The following is a 15,978-nucleotide window of genomic DNA, read 5'->3' as shown; positions in this document are numbered from 1 at the left end:
ATCATTGATGGAAATTAGGCAACACTAAAACTCATATTTTGGAATAATAATTTCTTGGAAAAATATTTTGGCTAACATTTCCTGGAAGAAAACCAAAATTCTATCTTGCAAACAAGAGTATAATCATGTAATCATTATGTTGTGGCTTAGGTAATACACACATTATAGATTATGTATAATGTGATCATATATAATCAAGAGTTTGTATGTTGTTAGATTTCTTGTTTATGTGTCTTTGCCTTTCCTAGTCGTCTAAAGTAATTTCTTCATTTTGAGTAAAAGTACATAATAAAATATTAAATTATAAAAGAAAAATTAACAGAGTTAAGAGACAGCCGGCAGGGAATTGATATCCATGATATATAAAGAATTCAAAAAACTAAACACCAAAAATGCCAAATCATTCCATCAATAAAGAAGCAAATTAACCGATCAGACAACTTTCAAAAGAAAAACAAGTAGCAAACAAATACATTGAAAAATCAAGTTACAAATTCTTTAGCCGCCAGCAAAATGCAGCTCTAGACTACAACACGGCTAATCCATCTCGCCCCAGTCGGAATGGCTGTTCCTGAGGAAACAGCAAAGGAGACTGGCGAGGATGCAGAGGGAAGGAACCTTTACATGCTGCTGGTAGAATGTAAACAAACACAGTCACTGTGGAAATGCTCACAAAGCTGCCTTGTCCAGCTGAAAACAGAGTGTCGGGCTGTACCACTCCTGGGTAAAGAGCCAACAAGGTCTAAGTGAGGGCACCGCAAAGACACCCGCACACTGTCTTTATCAAATAGTCGACCTGCGGAATCAGCCTACAGATCAAGTAATGTGTATATATGAACAGTAGAGTATTATCCAGCCATAAAGAAGAACAAAATTACGTCATTTTCAGGAAAATGGATGGAGCTGGAGATCTTATGACCGCAAAATAGCCTAGGCTCAGACAGCGATTACGTGTTTTCTCTCTTAGATGTAGAGCATGTAGATACATGAACAAGAGAACAAGAAGAATAATGGAATAAACGGGGAATAAAATACACATATATGAAAATCCTGTTTTTTAAATGATGAGAAGTATTTATTAAATATCCATGGGGCCAATTTTGTAAAGATTTCAGTGTCTCATTATTGCATGCGAGTGGTTTTCCATCAGTCTACCACAGAGTCCAGTGACCTTTTCTTCGGGAGAACAAAATGAAGGCTAAGATTTTAGTCAGTAGATCAGTGGTAAATTTTTGAATCCATTTTAAACTTAGTAGTGACAGAAGATGACAAGCTTTGAAGAAATCCAGCACATTGCATTATCAGAGTATATTTAGAATTCAGCTGCATGCAGATTGAAAAAGCCAGTAGAGTGAAATCCTATGTACCCGTACTGTAACATCATATCAGTTCAGACAGGGGAAAGTGGATCTCAATGGGCAAAGGTACCTGCTGCCAAGTCTGATAACCTCCATGTGACCCCAGGGATGGACAGGCTGGAAGGAGACAACAGGCTCCCACAGCTTCTCTGTCCCCCACGTGCATGCCATGGCATGAGAGTCCCCCTCCCCACCTCACACACAAATTTTGTAAAAAAAAAAATTAAACCACTTAAAACATGTCTGCATTTAGCATTTCTTTTTTGACAGAAACTTCCAATGTCCTTTATCTAGATTTTGACGTGTATTGTTGTGGCCTGCAGCCAACTAGTGGACTGACTGTAATTGGTCCTAAATGACGACTTCGACCCCTCTCCTTCTTTCCCCCTACTTCGCCAAGACTTTGGGAACCACCACTCCACTCCCAGCTTTTCTGTGATAACTTTTAAAAACCCACGTACCAATGGCAGGCTGTGGGTCTTGTCTCTCTGCGCTGCCTCAATTAGTTGAGTATGACCATCCGCATTTTCGTCCCTGCTGTTTCTAAGGACAGGATTTCATCCTTTTCAGGACTGAATGACACATGATGGCGTAGATGTACCACAGCTACTTTATCCACTCATCAGCTCACAGACACATGGGTTGTTACAGTTCTCAGCAGTTATGGGAAACACCAATGACCATGGGAGTTCGGATGTTTCTTGGACACATGGCTTTCATTTCACTAAGTACCTGTGGTACATGAAGGGGCTGATGGAATATAGATACATCTAGAATATAGATTTTCTAGACTGAGTGATTAGATAGTAATGCCAGAATACTGTATTTGCCTCAGTGTACGGGGTTATAAAGAATTTCCCTAAATTCGTCTGCCTCTAACAAAGGCATCATCAAAGTGGACAGGACCCAACATCTTACTCCCCTTTGTAGGTGAGGAAAAAGGATTTAGATGTGCAGCGATCCCCTCAGACTTCACAGAGTCAGTTGTGTGGAGCTGCTGGAAGTTTGTGTTGGAGCTTGGAGCTGAGCAGGATGGGGAAGAGCTGCCCTTTTGTGTGCTGGTCCTTGGTCTCCTGGACGTTGACCCGAGTCTTATTCTTTGTTTTCAGATTACAGAACAGGCCCGTGTTTTACTGTGGTCAGCAATCAGATGTGCCAGGGACAGCTCAGCGGGATTGTCTGCACCAAAACACTCTGCTGTGCCACAGTGGGCCGAGCCTGGGGCCACCCCTGCGAGATGTGTCCTGCCCAGCCTCACCCCTGCCGCCGTGGCTTCATCCCCAACATCCGCACAGGAGCTTGTCAAGGTAAGGCAACAGGAAGAACAGCGAATGCATCCTGTTCACTGGAGGGTTCTCTAGCTGTGAAAAATGCCCTCTCTCCTGCCTGGGGTGGGGTGCAGGCCAGCTGCTGAGAAGGCCCCGCCCCCTACCTGGGGGTGCAGGCCAGTGCTGAGAAGACCCCGTCCCCTGCCTGAGGGTCCAGCTGAGGCCTCAGTAGCATAGTGCTTAGAGCCAGGAAGGTTGGCTGAGTCTGCCTTGCCAGCGGCCCCTCTGGCCCAGGAGTGGTTCCGTGTACATCTGACACAGGAGTAGCAACTGTGTGGGGGCGATGCCGGGCCTGATGGCGGTGCCGTGTAGGAACATAGCGAACAAGGTAGTGGTTGTTGTTTTCTCTTCACTTGAAACTCTGAGTCCCGAGCTCGAGGTTGTACTTAACTGACCTGGAGAAAATTGCTCCTCTGGACATTCGACATGCTACATTATGCTTCTTTTTTTTTTCCTAACAAGTCAGAAATAAATTAGAATTGGTTTCACTGTTTTAAATACCCCCAGATGTTGCCTTAGCACTCTTCTGCCCTCCCCTAGAATCCTGGTTTTGGCCGGGACTCTGTTCCCCCAGCTGTGTAAATTCTTTCATTGTCTGGATGTCTGGCAGGAAAGAGGAGGAAGTGAGCAGAGGCCACTCCACACTAAACTGATGGGCCCAAAATCTCCCGGGCTAGCTCTGCTTTCTTTAGACGTCTGCAGTGCTTTTTTTTTCTTTAAAGATAACTGCAATATTTTCCTAAAATTAAAAAAGGGGGGGGGAGCTTTTCCTAGGGAAGTAGGTAATAGTTGGCTCTGTCCCACATGTTCATCCTGAAGGTGAGGACACAGGGAAACAGGATTTGAGCGATGCTGAGGGCTGTACTAAATTGGATGTGCCTGGCTCCCAGGCACCCCTCCTCTGGATGCCCTTGAGTGTCCTCTCAATGGTAGGAGCAGCCAGAAGAGGTTTTAAAATCCTAGTTTTTAAAATCCTAGAATCGCAACGACTGCTAGGAGTAAGCCTCTCCTTTGAACTCGTATTTCTCTCATTCTTAGAAAGACTCCTTGAGTTTTGAGGAAGTTGTTGGTCATTGTGTTTTGAAGTTGCTGATGCCCATGAATTGTTGGCAGTGACTAGGGAGGAAGGCCTCCAGTTCCCGGCTTCCTGTCAGTGAGCTGATGGTCAGAGGTTTGGGTGCCAACAGAAGTAAGGGAAGGGGAAGGAGAGGACAGGGAAGGGGGATTCTCCTCAGCCTATCAGTCTCCTACAGTCTGGATTTCCCCCAAGGTTGCTTCCTGTCCCCTTATGACTGTTCTTCAACATCTAAGGTGTCAATATAGCTTGGTGAAAATCCATGACTTCAAAATAGCAGCTTATATGATCACTTGCAAAAGGAATTTCTTCTTTTGCTGGGAGAGGTTCTCAGAATGTTGTATGTGGCCAGGGTGTCTTCTTGCTGTGTTTCTAGCCCTTGGGCCGGATGGAGGCTGTGGGCTGTAGGTTGACAAAGGCCTGGCAGCACATGGTGAGTGGGGAACTGCCCTCATACACACTCCCTGTTGACCAAAACTCGGGATCAACAAGAATATCTCGACTTGTCTGTCTGACTGTAAAGTTTGATTTCATTTTAATAAACGTTCAGAAAATCCTCATCAAAGATAAAAATGAAACTGGCTGGAAAATATAATCCAATTGTTTCAATATAGTTACTCGTTTGTGGGTCAGGATATTCCATTAAAATAGTGGTGCTTTTATACCCACATATATATTTCCCCTCTAGTTTCCTCTTTACTGTGGATGAGGTTTCCCAGCAGCATAGGATAGACGTGCAAATGGCACTTGTGTAGTCGCTTCCCCCAGCATCAGGACCTAAAGAGGGTGCTGCATTCACAGATGTCTGTGACAGAGCCCAAGAGGAAGAAACTTCAGGCTCCCATTTAGCAAATCAGGATTTCCTGCATTCTGAATGAAGAAATAGAGAGAATGCCCGGTATACACTGTCTTCACAGTGGAATCCAGGCAGCCAGCATCATGGAGGAGGAGGAGGTTTCTGTTGGAAAGGATAATTTGGGACTATCTATAGTACCCGAGCTTAGTCTCTAGGTTCCCGATAGAACACTGAGCAAGATGGACCGAGTGCCTGCTGCGAGGAAGCCTATGCTGTTGAACAGCAAAAGAGATTAGGATGTCAGTGTTGAAAACCAGGGCCAGGTGTTGCTAGACACTAGCTGGAGCAAAGTGGTGTCAGGACAGAGACTAAGAGATGAGTCAGGATGAACCATGAAGTTCTGACAGGGAGAATGTGCCAGAAACAGGGGCCACAATTATACAACTCTGAGGTTGCACATCCATGGTGTATCGGAGGGAACCTGGGGAAGAGGGGGAAAGCGGGAGTTGAGAGAAGATAGTGGAAGGCATGGACTTTCTCTGACTTAGCAGTAAAGGAAGGAATGTGACTTGGGCTTTGAAAGGTCCTTCCTGGTGTCTGCTCTGATTGAAGAGCCCACACGTTATCCAGCACAGTTCTCCTTTCCAGCCCTGATGAAAATTTCCTGCACAAGACAGTTTTCCAGAAGGCAAAAGGCACATAGGTGTGAAGACACTAGCTATTGTGCGGCGACCTCTGGGTCTCAAGTGAATTTTATGTTACCTTTGTCATTCAATGTAACACTTAAAGATAACTTTTATAGACATGTATCGCATGTCTTTGAAGCATACCTTAGATAATTTAATTATTATTGACAATCTGAAGCTAAAAATGACACAGTAAAAATGGCCATTTCCATCATTATATAGTCTACTTTGCTGTGCATAATAAAGTTCCAAAATTAATAGAAATAATCTCCTCTGCTTGCAGGGAGGCAGGGCTCCTTGTTGAGTGTTATTGACCAACCTATGTTAATAACCTAGTTATTTTACATAATATATTCATAACAGTTGCAATCATCATATTCTGAAAGCTATGATGGATGCCTTGGCATACATATGGTAATATAATTGTGATAAACTGTTAATCTTTCTTCTGCAATGAGTCTTTTTCTTTTCCCAAATCTGACAGATGTGGACGAGTGCCAGGCTATCCCCGGGCTGTGTCAAGGAGGAAATTGCATTAACACTGTTGGGTCTTTCGAGTGCAAATGCCCTGCTGGACACAAATTTAATGAAGTGTCACAAAAATGTGAAGGTAAGCAAGCTCATGCTTTGCAGATACAGGGGACGGGGGAGGGCAAACAAGATGGCATCAGCAGCAAGCTTGTTTACAGATTACACCCAAGACCTGTCTGTCTTCCCCATGAGAGTGTAAGTATAACCGTCCGGCAGGAATCATATGCCTCTGGACCCAGAACAGCTCCTGCAGCTTGTTCTACTTTTATAGACACTAAAGAAGAGGCCCATATGAATCAAATTAAATATTAAAACATGAAATATTTTAGGCTGATATTTGGTTTAAAATGTTCAAGATGCATGTTTTATTATAGTTCTAAAGGCATAAATTTAAATTTGATCATTAGATACCATTCAAAGTTATACCGCTGATATTTTCTAGCTAAAATGTGGACTTTTGAGTGGGGGGTTGACATATTAACATTAATACTGGTGCTCCTAGTTAGAACTTAGGATTTTCTTTTCTGGACCACAACATATTGTCTACCGAACGGAAAGCTTTCTAATGTTCACCAAGCAAAAGACGTGACCTGAAGTAGAATTCCCTATTCGTGTTTAGAGCAGGGTTCTACAGCGTATACACAGGCGACATGTTGGTGTCTGCCACTACTGTTGCATGCAGAAGTGGGCTGGCTTCCAGTGCAGTGGTTTGCTTTTGAGATGAAAGCATCCAAAACATACGTAGACAGCGCTGAGTTCCTGGAGGAGTACGGTCGGAAAGCCTTGGAGCAACAATCAAAGATTCATCTTGTAGCAAGCTCAGAGACAGCTGGTCTTCCATTAGCCTCTCCTCCCACCAGGTGTGGCCTGAGGGTTCACGTCGAAGCCTGTGGTTTTTGTTGAACACGTGTTATTTACCGTCTTAGGCTCCAGAAGAGAAACATCACTCAAAGTAGATTTCCCTTGGGTTTCTAGCCTCCTTGTGTGTCAAAGCAGCAGAAGACAGCTTCTGATGCGACGTACGATCAATAAACTGTGGCCAGACTTTAATGTTGCTCCCCCAGAATGGAACTACTTAGTTGTCATAGAATTGCCTTTGTGGGTTAGGGTGATTTTTTTTTAAATATTAATTGACATCATTTATAATTGCTGCTGCAATCAAGTATGTTATCCTCAGTTATTTCAACTATGGAGCCATGAGACAGTTTAGTTCCTATCTCATGGAGATCAGGCTTCATAAAATCATATCATGTTTTAAAGAATAGTAATGGTGATTTTCTCTAGGGGAATGGGTTTGAGAAACTGTAGATGTAATCACACACTGGAGAGTGTTGGTGTTGACAGGGCAAAGGCCTGCTCCACTTTTCTCTGTGTTGAGTGAGGTCATGCAGGCAGCTGCAGGGCTTCCTTTGGACTCTGGTGCTAACTGAGTGGATTATATTGACACTTTTTCCTAGATGAGAACTATTATCTCTGATATCTCTCTCTCTCTCTCTCTCTCTCTCTTTCTCTCTCTCTCTCTCTCTCTCTCTCTCTCTCTCTCTCTCTCTCTCTCTCTCTCTCTCTCTCACACACACACACACACACACACACACACACTTACTCTGTAGCCCTGACTGGCCTGGAACCTGCTATGTAGACCAGGCTAGCCTCAAACTGGCGTCTACCTTCTAGGTGCTGGGACTAAAGATACGGACCACCGTGCTGAGCTTTCATTCTAATTCCTAATACTTAGAACTATTTAAAAATAGTTGGGCATGGATACTCAGTCGTTCTTACGGGTGTCCTTCGTGACAGTGTATTGAGGTTTCTTGCATGTAGAATCCATTTCAACAATGGGCTATGTCTAACATTTTTAAGCCTTTCTCAGCTTACAATACTGAGCAACTATATACTATATATAGTCAGCTTTAAGGTTTAGGGCAGGGGAGACCATCTGGCCTGTCTAGCCTGTGTTTTGTCTTCTAGAACCACAGTGACTTCCAGCCCAAGTAAAAACTAATTTTCTGCCTTTTGCTTTTTGCTTGAATAAAACAGTTAGCAGTCAGGAATAGTCCACGGGTGTGTATCATGTAGAAGATACAGATGTAATGTTCACACTTAAAAATAAAAACAAAAACAAGGAACTCAGATCTTTTTATTAATGCTTTAAAAAAACTACTTTGTGATATATCTAATGGATTAAAAATTCAACCCGAGAATTATTTAATATTTCTGACAACAAAACCAGATTCTCGAGTGCACGTTGGAATCTGAAGCCAGACAGAGAACAGACCCCTTTGACTAACTCGTCTTTCCTCTGCCATCCACAGTTACATTAAATTAGGTGTGCTTTTTCCTGTCTCTATTCTTTTCTATGCAAATTGGCATCAGATAGGATATTTTCTTGTTAGTACCCCTGTGCTCTGACCTGGGACTGGTTGGAACATTGTTGACCTATCTTGGCCCAGGTAGAAACGTCATCAGAAAGTCTTCCCAGAACTCTCTGCAAGCTGGATTCCTTCTTTCAGCCCTTTTACTGTGTTTCAGTTAGGGCAGCACACCAGGGGAATGGCACTGTTTGGGCACAGGCTGCCCTCTGTGGTCAAGGGAGGGAGCCTAGCAGATCTAGGTCACAGCCATGAAGAGGAAAAGAGACCCTGTAGGGGCTAGGGAAGCGGGCCTGCCTAATAACTCCTTCATTCTGTGCCCATGTGTGTGATTCAGCTTTTCATTACTTATGACAAGACACCCGAGGCCATCAGCTTAAGAGGAGGAAAGGGTTACATGTATGTATGTGTCCTGTACCCGTGGCGCACATGTGGAGGTCTGAGGAGTAGACAGGAATAGGCTCTTGCCTTCCATTGTGTGGGTCCTGGGGTTCAGTCTCAGGCTTGGCAGTAAATGCCCTTACCTGCTGAGCATGGCCCTGGCACTGTGGCCAGCCTTTAAACTGTGCTTTCCCTCGACTTAGAACTGAAGAAATCATGCAGTTCTTATAGTACCTTAAAAATAATAAAGCCACTTCAGGCCAGAGGGTGTTAGCAAATTCCCAAGATGCCTGCTACCAGCGCTCCACTGCAGGGTGACTTTATTTGAAAGCTTTTCATGAGAGTTTCCTCTTCAGAATTCTCCCCTTCTTATATCTTTCTAAGCCCTAATAAAACACTAGCATAAGGCTTAATAAATACACTTTAGAGAGTTAAAATGCAAATTAATAAGCCATAGCTATTCAATATTAGATTTTAAACATTTGTAAACGTCAAAGATCAAGATTTATAGCTGTGATTTGGGTGAGGGGATCAGAGCTCACAGGCACCTTCTTGCTAGCGTCTCTGAAGACTGCGGAGCTGAAAGAGCTGTGTGCTGCAGGAGCAGGCCCATCTCCCCCTTCTGGAAACCCAGCCTATATGTGCATTGGTTACTGTGGGAGGAAATTAAGAAACAAAAAAATGTAGTTAAGGGATTAAGTCTTATTTCTGAAAGGAGTCCCTTGAATTAATGATTAACCTTTAATGTTTGGGGATTTAGATTATCATCAGCCCAGTCTCCAGCAACCCTAAGAGCACGGCTCTATGCAAAAGAATTTTAACCATGTGGTTCTTAACATCTATACACTCCCTGACATGTGTGTTAAAATGCTTGGGACTTCTCTTTATGACAGTCACACCATAGTTACCTAATGGCTACTTGCTTTTGGACTTCCTGTCATCTTGGGCACCAATGAGCATCCCTGGGGCTATTCGACCCATAACCACAGGTGGAACTCCTGGTGGCTGTGCTCACCTTTCCACCCAGTGGAGCTATCCCCTTGCACAGTTAATGCAGTAGTGTGGTACAGACTAAAGAGCCTTGTGAGTAAGGTGGGCCTGGGCCCGGACTTATTAAAGCCCTACTTCTCTTTATGGTCTTAGTTACATCAGGTGTCAGCTCCGCCAACAAGCTGATAGAGGCCCTTTTCAGTTCTGTAACCCAGACTCTGCCTCTCCACTTACTCCTTCCTGGTTGTGATCTATGACTTATGGTATCATTGTGTGGCTAAAGCAGCACTGTCTGCTTGTCAATTGAAGGTTTCTTATAGGCTGCATTGGTGCAGTAAAACCAAGTTCACGGGTGCATAAATCTGTAGTGTCACCTGCTACAGTGTTTAGACTGCTCCCCCACTCCCCCCGGGTAGTAATGGAGGCATCTAGGATCAGGCAGTAGGTTCTCTTTTCAAGCCACTCTTGTGGACTGAGTTCTGGACACCCGAGTGTCCAGGAATATCTTCCTTGGTGCCGAGACAGGTTTCTGTCAAGTATGTTCTTCCCCAGCGGAGCCCGGGATAGGGATGTGGAGCAGGGAGGGGGAAAAGCCTGGTGACTGAGCAGGTGAGGCAGGAGAACAGGTCATAGGACTGGCAGCCGGTGAGGAGGAGGGAAATGCCGGCAGCTGTTGTGGCTAGAAAAGCCATCAGGGGAGCTTCTCACCAGGTAGCCATGCCTTTCACCTTCAGCCTTAAGGAGATCTGGAGAGGTATCCAGACTACAGAAGTAGCTCTTGTCTGCCAGTCCCGGCTGCACCCAGCAGGCCTCCCAAACTATTGTCCGTTCATGACTGGCATTTGATAAAGACTGCTTTATGGGAGCCATACTTAAGACACTGGTTTTGGATTCTGTTTCTTGGGATGCCTGGAATTCTCCTAAAAGGAGAGAACTGTAGAGCTGTAGGAGTCTGGGAAGATAGTGTACCAGGAGGAAGAGGGCTAGCCTGTGACTAGTGAAGATGCTTTGCCAATAACCCGTCCCGTAAGGCACTTCCACCCCATTTGATGAGGAGATCACAATTCCCCCACCCCGAACCCCATTGGTATTATGAAACCATGCAACTGAGGTCAAAGTGATTCATGAGAGTAGAAGGCAGAAGAGCAGGTCACCGGGGACAGGACATTCAGGAATTCAAAAGTATTTGCACGGCTTTTCGTGTGACAGTTTTGTCTCCTCCTGTTTCACCTTGGTGAGTGAACCTTAAGGTGTGTGTTCCACTAGAGCTCCTGACTGGCAGCATTTGAGGAGGTACGGCAAAGCTGGACTTCTCCAGCCCTAGCCAGCTGGTGACTTGGGTTTACCATCACTGCAAATGATGAACCTGCTTGCTTCCCTTCGCCCCCTGGCTTGACCTTGGCCTAAGCATGTCAGGAGTACTGATATTTTTGAGGCATGATTTTACCTGGTTGCCCAGCTGGCCTTGAATTTGGCCTGTAGCCTAGGCTAGCCTTTAACCCTTGAGTCTTCTTCCTCTGACTCCCAAATAGCTAGGAAGAGAGACCCCCCCACCCCCCCCACTCCCCTCACCCCCCACTCCCCTCACCCCCCCATCCCCTTACCCCCCGTAGGCCTGGATCGTTTTCCTACTTCCAGCTTTATTTCTTGTTAGTTTTCTGCAGGCCTTGTTAGTTTTCTGTGTAAGACAAGCACACCCACGCATCAGACATATGGAAGTAAGGTCCCATAACCACACCAACATGGCGAGGATTAGTTGCTGTAGGATTTTCGACATGCCCTGGCTCTCAGCACACTGGAACTCTCATTGTCATCACTGCTGCTATTTTTAACAGATGATGCCATTGTCACTGGTTGGCAGGTGGAAGATATTACCACATCCTGCCAAAGTTAGTTACGTTTCCAAAATAACACTTCCTGATCATTATGGTATCTTAATCTCTTTGGCTATTGATGTATTATGCTAAGTGGTTTAACCAACAATGCTAGCACTTGTCTCTGTTAATAGACTGGAAAGCTATTTTAGCCGATCATCATGTGACCTTGGTTAAGCTTATGTGATACTAGCATTTGAGGACCCTTTAGAAAGGCATCCTGGGAAATTGCCACAACCAAATACCATGACAGGCAGCTTATAAAGGAAAGCACAGAATTTGCGACTCACAGTTCCAGAGGTCTGGAGTCATGGGAAGCGTGGCAGCAGGCAGGCAGACACAGTACTAGAGTAGCAGCTGAGAGCTCACATCTGGATCCACAAGTACGAGGAAGGGGGGATGGAAGAGAACCTGGGAATGGTGTGGGCTTTTGAGACCTCAAAGCCCACCCCCAGTGACACACATCTTCCAACAAGGCCACACCTCCTAATTTTTCTCAAACAGTTCTGCCAACTGGGGACCAGGTAGACAAATCTATGAGTCTGTTGGGGCCACTCGTTCAAATCACCACAACGTCTTGCCTTGCAGTTATGTCTTCCTGTCGTTAAATGAGGTTTGAAGTTTTGCAGGCTCATCCATAGACTGATTCTGTGCTCAGAGTAAGTGAGGTAGCAGAAAGACAGGAGGATACTGAAAACGGAGCTGTTGTAAGCAGTCTAGGGGCACGGTGCTGGGTCTTCCACTGTGCCATGGTGGCATCCCTGCCAGGCTGCTTCTCTCCTGGAATAGTTTTACCTTTACCAGGGACAGATTCACAGTGATGGTGCCAGGTACCAGAGCTTTGACTCTGTGTTCCGTGAAATTATTGCTTCAGCCTCTAGGCTAACATATAAGAATGGTGGCTTTGGTTTTCACGAGGCTAAGCAGTGTGGAGATGGTGTCACTGCCGACTTTGTGACTATAAGGGTCAACTTGAGTGAGAAGATACTTGAAGGGATGAGAATGTACTTGAATGTGGTCCACTTAGAACCCTGTTTTGTTTTTTAATGAAGAAGAGCCCGTGGACTGGAGGAAATGTTTCTATTTCATGATCCTAAGCCTTCCTGAGTGTCAGCAACACCAGCCTGGCTGCAGTGGTTTCCTCCAAGAGGCTTGGGCAAATCCTATCTTTCCTTGGCATAGTGTAGGCTGCCCTTTGAGCTTGTCTTAGGTAGTACAGTGTGCTCCCTATCTCTTCGCCTACCTTCCCTGCCACTTTTGATCCACATCAGTGAGAGTTTGGGCATTTGAAAACCTCCCTTTGAGGAAATGGTTAGATTTTTCCCAAATGGGACACATTGTTTCTATGGAGGAGACCAGTGGCCTCAGGCCCTAGCAGCTGATCCACTTTGGCCTCTATAGCACCCAAGATATTTGTTAAGGGATTTCCTTAGGATAAGTATGTGGGGAAAAGAGGGAGAAATGGGCAGAATGTGAGGACAGATCGGGTGAGCTGTGTACATTCCAGGAGCAGTATCTGATGATGGCAGAGGCTGCTGTGGCAAAAGTGGCCTGGGTGGTGTGGAGTCAAGTAGCCGAAAGATCTCTACTGATGTCTCATTGCGTTGAGATGACCAGACTTTTAGCTATCTTCCATGATTTCCTGTTAGATATGGGGTACCCAGGCAGGGTGCGACCTCAGGCGACTGTGCAGCTCAACGATCCCTGACAGAACCAAAAGTCAAAGCCGGTCCATTGACCCGTCTCCAACAGCAGGAGCAGTAAGTCCTTCCTCGAAGAGGAAGCTGACTCCAGTACCCAGTGTCTAGTTCACTCACCAAATACGCATCCTTCCAATGGAGGACCATCATCATGCTCACTTGGATGTGCTTCTGAGAAACCAAGTTGGTACTTCCTACCCCTAGTCTGATTACCCCAAGTCACCCACTCCTAACCAGTGCCCAGGCCACAAGGTCTCCTCTGAAGGATTGAAATCTGATTGAAAACAAATACAGAAAACGTTGAGGAATATAGAATAGTTAGCAGAGGAGTTTAATGTAGTACGAAGTATGCATAGAAAGAGAGGTTGTCAAAATGATTATGCATTTGGAATATAAGCACACCTGCTAGCCTCTTAGCATCAGGTTCTTTGGCTCCATCTCTTGAATTTGGTAAACCCTGGGGAACATCTGCCGGAATAGGCTCTTCCCTGGGCAGCTTTAACTTGGGGCAGACTAGTGCTTCCTGGGACTGGGCTTCCCAAGCACTCCGTCTGCATCCGTGTAACCGTGCAGCTGCTATCATTCCCTCCAGGTAACAGGAGCTCCCTTCTATTGCAGATATCGACGAGTGCAGCACCATTCCTGGAATCTGCGACGGTGGGGAGTGCACAAACACCGTCAGCAGTTACTTCTGCAAATGCCCCCCGGGATTTTACACCTCTCCTGATGGCACCAAATGCATAGGTGGGTTGAATTACAGGCACGGATTTCATACATCATGACCATCTCTCTGGATAAGTTTGCTAATGGGAGCAGTTGAGGGGAAGATGAGCATTTGTGGAAATGCATTCAGCCATGGAGCACCCTGTTGGGTGGTAGCGGCATCTTGTGTCCTTGTTCATGGATTTGTTGCCGATGTCCTCAGCGCGTGAGTTAAGGCTCAGTTGTCTCTCTATGACTGCTTTTAGCTGTGTTGTCTCTCTATGACCACCTTTAGTCACTTCCCAGAATCTATGCTAATCTAGGTCTGACATCTCATAATAATCCTTAATTGATCTGGCTTCTATACGATCTACTTTGTCCGATCTACCTTCCTAAAATAGTGATTTGGTTAAATAACATTCTTGCTCAAACATCTCAGGTATTTTTCACCAGGACACAGAAACTAGTGATCTTTGATCTGTGTCCAGTGATTCTACATACACTGCAGCTGTGTCGGTACTTACATATATGCATACATACTCCAGGTAAGGCAGCACATGCACGCACCCATATGCACACACACACACACACACACGTGCACACACTTCAGGCATGGCAGTTCTACTTTTACCGGTTTTGGTGTTTTGCTTGCATGAAGACAGAAATTGAATGAAGGTTTAATTTATTATTTTTTTAAAAAATAATTTATTTTATTTTTAATTATGTATATGTGACTTCATGCACGTGTGAGCACAGGTGCCTGTGGAGGCCAGAAGAGGGTACTGGACTCCCCAGAGCTGGAGTCACCCGGCGGCTGTGAGCTTCTTGATATAGGTTCTGGGAACCAAGTTCAAGTCCTCCCTCTTCTGTGCCGTTTGTAAATCAATGGCTGCCAGGAACCCACTAGCAACTCGTCATTTCAGCCCCAATGGTCCCCACTTTACCGCACTGATCAAGAGTCTTTGATTCGAGAGCATTTAACATACTAGTCAGCCAGATCTGTAACAATTTGGTATCAGTTAATTTTCAAAACAATAGGCATTAACCCATTAAGAGTTTACCCTTGGCAGCTGTAGGTCCCAGCTTTGCTCGGAAGGAGAAACCAGCAATCTGCAAGTTATGTGCACGCATTTCACAATTTGGTCAAGTGTTTACAACTGGGTTTGGACCACCAACTCCATTCGAAGCTGGGATACAACCCAGGCTTCCGAATCTCTTCCCATTCTTTAAAGTCTTTGGGTTCCATGCCCAAAATATGTACTATCCTAGCACATAAAACATTAGGAGCTTGGAGGCTTTTAAAGTTAGAATGTAGGACTCCCATTTTCCCACCATTTTCCTGGAGAGGCAACCCTCCGAGGGCTTCACAGGGCAGGTTTGTCTGCACATCTTCTGTAGCTACTGTTCCTGGATCTGGCTGGAATGAGACCCATTCTTGCTGAGACAGCTGTCCAGAAGTACAGGAACCAGGACCAACACTTTCTGGGCATTACGTCTATGCTTGCTGGGGGTAGAAGTACCATTCCAAAATCGTCCTATGTCTGTGATGCTCACCCTCAGTCTTTTAGGGTTTGTTTAAGTTGACCTACCCTTCTTTGCTTAAAATAAGGTAAATGTCCCTAAATTATGCAATTTTCTTCATGCGTCTCATCAATAAAGGCATCAGTATTTGAAGGCTTTGTATTCTAAGAATGACTCAGACAACAAGTGTATGTGGGTGACCCTCTGTGGCAAGACTTGATGCTTAATAGTCAGATTTATGGCACATAAGGATAGGGTTTTGACTGCAGAAATGTCTACTTTACACATGACATTTCCACATATCTCATTTTAAATGAGAAGCATATTTCAAATATTATCTACTTTTCACAACTTGATTATGTGAAAGACTGTACAGAGAAGTGTTTGGCTTGGAGAACCACACCCTCCACTTGTGTAGATCGCGATAGGCGTTTGCACTTGGTCATGTGTCTCCGTCTTTTTACAGAGCCGTCTCTTTTCCTGTGCCATAAGCTCTTTTTGGTAGCTGAGAGTTGCACTATATAGTGTGTCAGCTGTTGTCATGACAATCAGACATGATGTCATCCAATAAAAGCGATCTATAGGAGTGAGCCTCCCCATGCTGCTTCCATGGAATGCTTTTCTGCCAAAAAGCAAAGAGCTCATCTAGAACTGTTGGGTCCTATAG

The 15,978-nt window shown here is 45.0% G+C and overlaps 1 protein-coding gene across 1 annotated transcript in view; it reads left to right on the top strand.

Moving 5' to 3' along the window:
• Fbn1 (fibrillin 1) overlaps positions 1-15,978 on the top strand; it is a 210,668-nt gene that overhangs the window by 91,593 nt on the left and 103,097 nt on the right. The window contains exons 7-9 of the mRNA XM_075962017.1: positions 2,468-2,665; positions 5,728-5,853; positions 13,707-13,832. Coding sequence (XP_075818132.1) covers positions 2,468-2,665; positions 5,728-5,853; positions 13,707-13,832 — 450 coding nt within the window. The remainder of the gene's footprint in view (positions 1-2,467; positions 2,666-5,727; positions 5,854-13,706; positions 13,833-15,978) is intronic.

Source organism: Microtus pennsylvanicus, chromosome 2, assembly GCF_037038515.1.
Source record: "Microtus pennsylvanicus isolate mMicPen1 chromosome 2, mMicPen1.hap1, whole genome shotgun sequence".
NCBI lineage: Eukaryota > Metazoa > Chordata > Mammalia > Rodentia > Cricetidae > Microtus > Microtus pennsylvanicus.
This window is presented reverse-complemented; position numbering and strand designations above follow the sequence as displayed.